Source organism: Frieseomelitta varia, unplaced genomic scaffold (genome assembly GCF_011392965.1).
Source record: "Frieseomelitta varia isolate USP_RPSP 00005682 unplaced genomic scaffold, Fvar_1.2 scaffold_129, whole genome shotgun sequence".
Taxonomy (NCBI): domain Eukaryota; kingdom Metazoa; phylum Arthropoda; class Insecta; order Hymenoptera; family Apidae; genus Frieseomelitta; species Frieseomelitta varia.
The window spans coordinates 241,847-252,125 of NW_025108961.1; the positions used below are offsets into that span (position 1 = coordinate 241,847).

Genomic DNA, 10,279 nt, shown 5'->3' on the forward strand with positions numbered 1-10,279 from the left:
TATATATATATATATATATATATATATATATATATATATATATATATATATATATATATATATATACATATATATATTGACGACTATCGATTAAATCGCTAACTACATATCATATACTCGAAAAACTGTGATATTCGAACGATTTGCCGCATATATCACAACGAACGCAAATGACGAATGAAATGTTACGGATACTTCTCGATAAAAGGAAAAGGAAAAGGAAAAGGAAAAGGAAAAAAAAAAAAAAGAAAGGAGAAAGATACTCTTTGCTACACCGTAAATGCTACACCATAGAATTTCGATTAGGGAAACAAAAATCAAACCTCGACATGGTAGAGGCTCTTCGGATCGAGGACACTTTGTAAACATAATCTCCAGATCTTTTACTAATTGCATTCACACGTTTGATATTACATATCCTTGCCTGGATTATCGATACTCGCGGGTCTTGGTTGCAGCTGACAGGATTCACGAATGAATTACGACTTCGAAGCTGAAACAGCGCGATCCATCGACACGGGCGCGCCGTTTAACTCTCGAATTTGTATCTCGTTCGTCTCGTTAACAACGGAACGGTAGACTCTCCCGCGTCTTTTTTTCTTTCTCGCTGGGAGAAACAAACATAGATCGGCCGAAAGACACGGGGAAAGCTTATACCAGATCTTTCTTAGGTGCCCGTAGAAATTTTAGAGTGACGACGAGTAGCGTGATTCGGCATCGTAGTACAAAACGAAAAATAAAAGAAAAAAAAAACGTATAGTCAATATACGCTTGTTGCATACAGACAATAGCTAGGAAGATTGCGCAGGCGCGATCTTATTAACGTAGATTTTTAAGAATCCGACGGCGTATGACTTATTTGAGATACGTCCCTTCGTACTCGCTGAAACAAAAACGTGGAACAAGAATACCCTTTAAATATAAGACAAACGAACGAACGAACAAACGAGAAATAAATAAATAAATAAATAAAAAAAAAAAAAGAACTCGCGATTTTACTGTGATCCCCACGTGTATTATGAAAACAATACGTGTGCGATTGAGCGCGGCCGGAAGGACCGCGCGTGACTGCGTGACTCGATTACGTGAGGTGTGATTGGTTTCGCCCCATTAAGGAAGGCCGCCGTTAAATAAAGATTCTTTGCCTGCACAAGTTTGTTTACGGGAATACTCTCTTGCTCCCATTGTAGGAGTAAACGCCTCGTTCAGGGTAACTTTGCGATCGTATCTGGAAATCGAGTTCTATCCGCGGATCCGATCGCGAGATCCTGACAATTTCAGTCAGACAAACAATGACATTGTACGATACATTGATACGTTGCAAATACGATAGGATTTATTATATCATGTACAACGAATAATAACGAAGTACTAATAAATCACTTCTAATATTACATCATATAAACTATAAACTGTACCATCACAGTCTTTTCCTTTTCCTTTTTCTTTTTCTTTTTCTTTTTTAATTTTAAGTTTGTGTAATTAGATATTAGCCTCTTGGTCCTCTGAATCTTCGTCTACCATCAATCTAAAAAGAAACAAAAGATAAAAATAATAATAAGAAATAATAGAAAACTATTCGAGTAGGAGCAAACATTTCAGTATAAAATATATGTTTATTTTATAAAAGTCTACTTTTCATGACTCCTCTAGAAATATGAGTTTTAAAGACATCATTATCACTAGAGCATATTATACTGTATATATTTTACTACATCAAAATATGCAGCTAAAAATAGAAAAGTATGTAGTATATAAAAAAATATCAAAGCAATTGTTATCAAGTATGAAAGAACTGATACTTACAATTGAATGTTTGCAATCAAAAAATGATTGTCGCAACAGATAACATTCATCAGGAACAGACGGATGCCTGGTTTTAAGACATTCTTTGGGTGTTAGTCTTTCCTGTGATAAAATAAAGATTTCATTTTTTAAATATTTCTCAACATTTTGATATACTACAAATGAAGGTTATGACGCTCAGTTTCATTACGCACTATTTTGCAACAGTCCGTTTGCAACAAACATATTTTTAACTTCGCACGTAAATGAGCACACTTAGTTTTATCCTTCAAAGTTCTAACTTCTTCTTCGTATTCAGCCATAACGTAAAAAACATACAACACAACACACACCAATATAGCATTTGTAACAGAAACTTAACCTAACCTTTCTCGATTACAATTGTGCGTGTACAATATGTGCATGATCTGTGCAATAGGTTAGGTTCTGATCCGACGCAAGATTTGGATAGTATTTCTATTTAGAAATGTCATTCAAATTTGATTCTTGCATATGACGGACAATAAAAGACAGTAAGGAAAATTTGTAGAAAAGGAGAAAGTGCGAGGTAATAGACAATGTTCCTGATCATTAGATTATCGTTTAACATCATATACAACATGTTGTATATTTGGAAGATATAACTAAAATGTTTTCTTTCGGGATATTTTTTTAATTACATTTTGTTCTTGTGCAACGTTACATTCGTATTGTGGTAAAGCAATTTCTTTCAGACAAATGGTTTATCAACGTGGAAATCAGAGGGATGGTTCCCCACATTATGTCTTTTTATACTCGGATGATGAAAATAGCGGAGATGAAGAAAGTATCTCTTTGCAACAGCGTACTAAGCTTACATCATTACCACGTAAAGTGGAAGTGATAAATGTTCCGTTGAAATCAGAAGATACGTTACAAGCATTGGCATTACGGTATAGATGCACGGTAAGTATTGGAAGAAAAAGGAAGAAAAGAATTAAAATCTAGAATAAATTGCAATGAATTCAAGTAAGTTGCATGTATTTTTAGATCTCTGAACTGAAAAGAATCAACAAGATTCACAAAGAAAATGAAATACATGCAAGACGATTCATCAAAGTACCTGTACAACCATTTTCTCTTCTGACTGAAACTTTAGAACAAGATCCTAGTGGGCAGGTAAACAGAAGCGAAGTAAGTACATCCAGTCCCGGTGAAGGGACAGATAGTACAGTAACAAATGATCCACTATTAAATGTGATAAAAAGTCCTGTTGTGGTTGAATTACCAAAGACAGAAATTAATACAATTATATTAAACTCAGTTTGCGAACCCTTGTCGTCATACAACAATAGTAACTCCTTAGACATTACCAGTTCAGAGTGTGACCAATTACTTACTCCAACAGAGAGTAATACAGAAAACTCTCATTTAACAGAAACATTTAGATGTTCTGGTGATGACTGTGGAATATCTTGGACACAGCTTCTTGGATTTTCCTTGTTACTAGGCTTTGCGGGACCTATCATATATATACTTTACATAACTGAGTTTTCATCTAAAACTCATTCAGTTGCTAATCATTAGTTATATAATATCATTGTTGCAATAAGTACAACTTATTGTACTATAAATATTTGCAACAATTGCAACTGCAGCTTGCAATAACAATCAATTGATGACTATGCTATTTCAAACGAGTGAGATTATATTAAAAAATAAAAATTTAGAATTTTAATTCATATGCCATTACATTACTGAAAAAATATGATACTTTGTAAAGAAAGAACGATATTATTTTTTGACACTTGAAATATATAAATAAAATATATTTTTCAAGTAAATGACATACATATAAGAGAAAATCAGCAAATAGCATCGAACAGCACGAATATCTAGTGCCTTTGTAATTGATTATTTAATGAATTTTTGAATAATTGTACAAACATTGTAAAATAGGAATCGCCAAAGCTATTTCTAAAGATCTTGTACAAAAATATTAATGGATATCATATATCCGTTTTATATTTTGACGATTCACGTGATATGAAATTATTTGTTTTTATCTTATATGTTATTTGGAAAAAAAATGTTGATATTATAATTGACATACTTAGATATTGCATATTGACGATAAAGAATTCTGTTCTCATGACAATAAGCGTGTTACTAAGCAGCTTCGGAATTATGTAAAATATTATTTTGATAAAATGTTTTTCTTGTTGAAAAATTATAAATATATTTATAAAAATATATTTTTTGACACTTATATGTCTTAATTTATAACTTTTTGAAAGTTCGTTGGAAATTTACAACATAAAAATATCTACAAATCAAATGTTCTGTATGAAATGTTTTTATTTATTAATTTGTAACATTATAAGATACAAATCGAGGTGGTAATTTTCCTTTCCTTTCCGCTGTTGTTCCTAAGTGTCAACCGTTCCTATAAAACATAAAATAAGAATAAAATACCGAATTTTTAGTTTAAAACTACACTGAAATTGAATTTAAAAAATATTCAGAATATAATTTAGAGTATCATTCAACTTAGTATATTCAGTAGACCGTCGTTAGTTTCATCATGCTATATTTTCATTATTATCTTATATTTTTTTATTAACCTAAAAAAAATAATACTAACCGCAGATCATAAATTTTATAACTTTAAAATTTCTTGAAACTTTTTTTAGAGCCCGTTCCTTTAGAAACCTTTAGGACATTAAATCTGACTGTTTTGCTGAGAGGTCTGCATTCTCCAATTGTTACTACATCACCAATTTCTACATCCCTGTAATAAACAACAAAAGCAATGTGAACAAAATTTTTTTGCTTATAATAAATACATAATTTATTTTTTTTTTATCAGAAAACGAAATTACTTCAAATAAAACAATTCAGCAGACCGTCGTTAGTATCATCATATACTTTTAATGAGTAATATGTAAAATTATTGAAAGGTATGTACAAAACTGACCTAAAACATGGACTCAGATGGACACTCATATTGCGATGACGCTTTTCAAAACGGTTGTACTTTCGAATGTAATGTAGGTAATCCCTACGTATGACAATAGTCCTTTGCATTTTCATCTTCTGTACTACTCCGGTAAGAATGCGACCTCTGATAGAAATGTTACCAGTAAACGGACATTTCTTGTCAATGTAGGTTCCTTCCAAAGCCTAGAGAATCATATTAAAAAAGAAATTATAACGCATTTGTTAAATATTATTAATCTTCATGTTTTTTCTTTTTTACTGAAATTGAACAGTTACCTCACGTGGTGTTTTGAAACCGAGACCTACATTGCGGCTATACCGCATCGGCTTCCTCCTTTTTGGGCCGAGACCTTTCTTGCGGTTAAGAAAGATCGTAGGTTGCTTCTGGAACGCACGCTCGCTCTAAAAAGTATAAAATACATTTATCATTACGCATAAGAAATACTGATTATATCATGTATGCACAAATAATCCGAATAATCTAACCACGTGCAGCTATTATATTATTAACCTATCCATAACATTTTTAGTAAGCCAATTTTTTGCTCCAGTTATAAACTATGACGGTAAAATTAATTACATGATAATCATATTTAATAAATAAAAATGTAGACGTAAAAAATAAACATATTGTTACTATTAACATTGAATACGTACCTGATCAGCCATCTTGCTATACTGAAAGAACGATCGAATCCGAAAGGACAACCAACGATGCGTTATGCTGCTGTATTTCCAGTTGTACCAACATTAGGAAGTAACTAGTCGAACATTGTTTCTTTATACTATTTGCAAATGGTAAATACGATAACATTTCGAATATTTCAGATAATATTTCTTTTTTTCTGAAACAAAATCAATCAGTATCTTACACAATTTTTATCATTACAGAAATATTGTTTTCAACGTATGAAATTAAATCCGGATGATGCAACGATCAATCGATCAATCGAACGATAGAAATCGAAACCCTTACAAGTTGCAACTTGTTGCAGATCGGAGTGGTCAACCGTGAAGATTGGTTTTGTTTTTTGTTTGGTGGTTGTGCGTGGATCGTAGATAATTCAATTTGTTCGAGTTGATGCGTAAAGAGGCATGTCGTCCAGTACCGCATTCCAGTTTCTAGCCAACATTCGATCAATATCCAAAGGGACTGGTACTTTGTAAGTATCTATTCTAAAAATGTATTTACTGTATTGCGGATATATAAAAGATATATGGAATTTATGTAATACTCAAAAATATACGGAATATCGAGAGTAAAGTATAAATTATAATATTTAGCAGATGAAAGAAGCTTTTATTCAAATTTTATTTTGTCAAGTGACAACTATGAATTTCCATAAAAATCTTCAGTCTAGTTAGCAACTATGGATTTCCATAAAAATCTGTCATCATCCCATGATGAAAATTTTCTAATTCTTTGTAATCAGGCAAATTAATGGGATTTATTGAATCGTTAGTATCATTTGCACTTGTATTTTGCTAAATATTTTACGCGCCAAGTCGTTTCGTTTTTCTTAGTTTTGGTTTAAATCTTACACCGCCAGCTGGCAGCACCATGCTGTTTGAACAGAGAATCGCGCAATCGCGCGCGGAATTAAAACTGTTTCAAACATGAAAAGAACGATTTTATAGATTTACAATGGTTTAGAGTTGAGAATTTGACTTTCATAAAATATATGAATAATACGTTGTGTGTTCTTTATTGTATTACATCACTTCTTTCTATTTCTTGCACTTCAATTCCTTGATTTTTTTTTTTTTATATAAATGTTGACTTTAGAAACCTATAGATAAATAGATATTAATTGTAATAAATGTAATTATAATTACTATTTAATAATAATACAGTAGTGATTTATCAAAACCTTGAAATCATTCACCTTGAATAAAATCTTCACCAACTCCATATTTTACTAGCGAACAATCACTTGTTTTTGTCGTTAGAAACAAGGGCACATGTTCATATACAGTTTCTATTGCTTTCTTAACAATACCATCAGAAAATGTAGCTGACTTGTGACTGGAAATCGGAACCAGCTCGTACTCCCATTATCGCGTCACACATCGTTGCCATTGTGGGAATCGATCGAAACAATTGCGGTGTCTTTCCTTAGACTGTCCGCATGTTGTCACGCTTTCGTTCATCGATTACACCTTAGTTACCATTTTATGGTGAATGCGGTGAACGGCAAACCGCGATCCAACTAATTTTCCCCGTTTCCATTTCATTGTTGCGTTTCATACAAATGACCGTAGTTCGTTTAACGATCCTCGGATAATGTGAAATGATAGTTATTTCGATTGGCACACTTGAGTCACGGCTTCGTTCTAGATTTATTACTTAGGATCCTATATACCGAGTTGATTCTCAGAGACGAGTGAAGATCGGTCGTGTTTTAAACTCAAATTCAGATTGAAACTCGAATTTTAGATTTTAGTTTCTCAAATGCGAATTTTAAGCACTCGGTGACACTTGTCAATTCGAAATTGAACGTCTAATTGAATCTAAAACAAAATGGAATTAGATCATGTTATTTTTTAAACCAAAAATAATCAGCGTAAAAATGACTGAGATTAAGAGCGTAAATATTATGAGCATAAAGATGAAAAAATGGAAAATTTTGTATTTGTATGTACTTATAATATTTACTCCATAATATTATTATAATATACTTACTCCTTATAATTTTTACTCCATATTTACACTTTTATATGTGATACACGTTACTATATGCTCGTCTGTGTACATACGCGAATGTTCTTCATAATTAAAAAAGTAAAATTTTAAAAATGCCGCATGATTATCTGGTCAGTTTGTTGAGTTGACTACACACGTTTGAATTTTGCGCGCCATTTTGTGTAAGAATAAGGGTATTGCGTCAGCCAATAGTAGCTAAGGGAGAATTTGGCGCGAAGAACTGTCAATCGAGTCTTGGCAAGCGTTGTGTTGTGTCAATTTGTGTGATGTGTGTGATTTTCACTATTGCGTAGCATATTCATTATTGTATTACCTTCTACAGTCTACTATTAGGTTTGTTTAATTAATATGTTCTCATTTAACAATTTCTTAAGTATTATCATAATGATATTAAGTAGTTTCTCGAACTTTACTTATTCGGCTTTTTTTTTGGTTATGTTAGACATTGGTAATTTGCGTTATGAGATAGACGTTAAGCTTAATTACTGCCTCATTTTGATATTATTGGCTTTGATTTTAAACATTAATCTTAAATCTTTGGTTGTCTTTTGTGCAGATTGAGTGATTTCGAAGGAATCATGTTCGTGAAACTGAACGACGAGCGCTGTAATAATTGGATCACTTCGATGACTTTCCTCACTTCAAGGCAGACGTATGTACTCATTTACATAATTATTTTATTATATTATTTGTGTTATATTTGAAACGTTTATTTTTGATTATCAATGCGTTATGCAACTAATGTGCATGTTGCAAAGTAAATATATGTACATACATTTATTGAGAATACATTATGCTTATGTTTCATAGTACATATAAATTCTATTGAAAGAACTTAGATGAAATTAGGTTAAAAAGATCACATTTCTTGTTCGTATGTATCAAATTATTTCTTTGTTTCAATTTATATTATAGAATAGAATTATATTTATACTGTAGAGTAGAATATTAAATACTTAAACAAGATACATTTTTAATACATTTTTGTATTAATAGTTATACAAGGTACAGTTTTAATACATTGCTTGATGTAGATTCATATCTCACATTAAATTTAAGCACGAAAAAAGAATAATTTTATGTGTACTATGATGAATGAATAATTATGAATATATGATTTTATGAATTATATTATGTGTGCTCTTTGCAGTAACATTATCGTACTCCTATCAGCAACTTTTATTTTTTAATTGTTAATTTAAAAATTTAAAAATATATTCCATTTTTGATTTATTATTCAAATTTATATGGAATGAATACATTTCCATAACTCTTCTGGTTACGCATTTGTTTTCTTTTTTAATATCCTCCATCACCAATGTGTTTGTTGCCATAAATATCGTTGACATTTATAATTTTTATAAACTATTATTTATAATTATCATAATCGTTGTTTTATTTCTTTATTAAATTTAAATTAGATTTATTACTACTGTTTTCTACAAATTTAGTTCTAACCCAAACTACTGTTATATACATACCGATTCAGTTGTTGAATTACTTTCAAAACATAAGACAGAGGAAAATTTAAATCTAGGATCCTCATCTGTGATTGAAAAATCTCTTCGTACAAACTAAAAATATAGAAATTGATACCAACTGGAGAAGAATTCGAAGACGTTTAATCAATGGTAGAGCATGACGAATCGAGGATGATACTCGCGGTATGGCTGACAGATTGATTATCCTTGAACCATGGCCCGGATCCAAACACACGTAATAGTCGTAGAATGTATCATTATGAGGAAGAATCCGACGAATTTCCTCATGCTTAACGAATACAACAGACGTATTATACGATGACGTGTGTTTCGACAGACGCTCGTTACTTACCATTCTCACTCAATCGAACGATAATCAATCTATCTGACGAAGCTCACCGTTTTTTGAAAGGCAACAGCGTCATGTGTTCGATAGGCCAAAAAAAAAAAGCATCACACTGTCGTCTATTTTTTTTCTTATTCTCGCCGTGCTAATCCTGTTTTTCACGAACGAATGTGTTCTAAAGTGTTTCGCGGTTAGTTCTTGCAAGTCACGAAATCGTTGGTAACAGGGCAAAGAACTCGCCTACTTGGCTCGCTCCTTCGGAAACACTCCGTGCAGCAAGCCGAGTACGAAATAGATGAGTTTTCGTTTGCTTTACGCGGATTCGTCGACCTTGATCGTTTCGAATAAAAGGAATGATTGTGTATTTTGTTGGTCGCTACGTATTACGTAGATGAATATTGTGTAACATCTTTTCTTCTTCCTCGTCGGGTTCAAGTTCTCGCGGCTCGGTGAAAAGATGAACGTGCCCGCAGGGTATGCAAATCCCTCGCGATGGCCACGACTCTCGTCAAATATTTCGGATGATAGATTAGCATTGGCCTGTCTTTCGAACACGACCGTGACTGCATCGTTCTTCCTGGAAATTCCGGCGTTCGAACGCTTCGGAGAATTTTCTAGTAGATTCGAATTCCAATAACGAGCGTGGTACCCTTGGCTGGTAGTTTCGCCATAAGAGACCATCAGATTAACGCCGGCACGTACTCGGACACGGGTACACTTTACTTATGGTAAAAGTTACCTTGTACATGTTCCCGGTACAGTAGAGGTATCGTGCACTTTCGAAAATGGTTAGACTGGTAGTCTGCTATCTGGATGCGAAGGAAGATTTGAAAATTCGCTACTTGGAGCCCTTGCGTGCTGTGTAACTTGGCTCGCACGAAGATCGCTTGAATTTAAATAATTCGATGGCAATTGTTTGACGAAGCTTTAATTTCACTTCACCAAGCGAAATATCTCACCAATGCAGTTATTTATAATGCTATT

At 32.6% G+C, this 10,279-nt stretch overlaps 3 protein-coding genes across 5 annotated transcripts; 1 reads left to right on the forward strand and 2 right to left on the reverse strand.

The window, feature by feature from the left end:
- Positions 1 to 1,314: 1,314 nt before the first annotated feature.
- LOC122528693 (cytochrome c oxidase assembly factor 5) lies at positions 1,315 to 2,177 on the reverse strand. Its single transcript, XM_043654080.1, has 3 exons — positions 2,001 to 2,177; positions 1,807 to 1,908; positions 1,315 to 1,528 (listed from the first exon to the last, which is right to left on the reverse strand). Exons 1-3 carry the CDS (start codon positions 2,106 to 2,108, stop codon positions 1,490 to 1,492), a joined length of 249 nt encoding a protein of 82 aa, XP_043510015.1. The 5' UTR covers positions 2,109 to 2,177; the 3' UTR covers positions 1,315 to 1,489.
- LOC122528673 (lysM and putative peptidoglycan-binding domain-containing protein 3) lies at positions 2,139 to 4,013 on the forward strand. Of its 3 annotated transcripts, XM_043654055.1 has the most exons (4): positions 2,139 to 2,353; positions 2,520 to 2,730; positions 2,815 to 2,958; positions 3,203 to 4,012. In XM_043654055.1, the coding sequence occupies exons 2-4, from the start codon at positions 2,524 to 2,526 to the stop codon at positions 3,272 to 3,274; spliced, it is 423 nt and encodes a 140-aa protein (XP_043509990.1). In that variant the 5' UTR covers positions 2,139 to 2,353; positions 2,520 to 2,523; the 3' UTR covers positions 3,275 to 4,012. The 3 variants fall into 3 exon arrangements, with proteins under 3 accessions (XP_043509990.1, XP_043509974.1, XP_043509980.1); XM_043654039.1 differs by having other exon boundaries at positions 2,815 to 4,011; XM_043654045.1 differs by having other exon boundaries at positions 2,223 to 2,353; positions 2,507 to 2,730; positions 2,815 to 4,013.
- Positions 4,014 to 4,104: 91 nt separating this feature from the next.
- Positions 4,105 to 5,562, reverse strand: LOC122528687 (40S ribosomal protein S11). The gene is made up of 5 exons (XM_043654067.1): positions 5,422 to 5,562; positions 5,041 to 5,166; positions 4,742 to 4,947; positions 4,409 to 4,555; positions 4,105 to 4,210 (listed from the first exon to the last, which is right to left on the reverse strand). Exons 1-4 carry the CDS (start codon positions 5,431 to 5,433, stop codon positions 4,432 to 4,434), a joined length of 468 nt encoding a protein of 155 aa, XP_043510002.1. The 5' UTR covers positions 5,434 to 5,562; the 3' UTR covers positions 4,105 to 4,210; positions 4,409 to 4,431.
- Between the last annotated feature and the right edge of the window lie 4,717 nt (positions 5,563 to 10,279).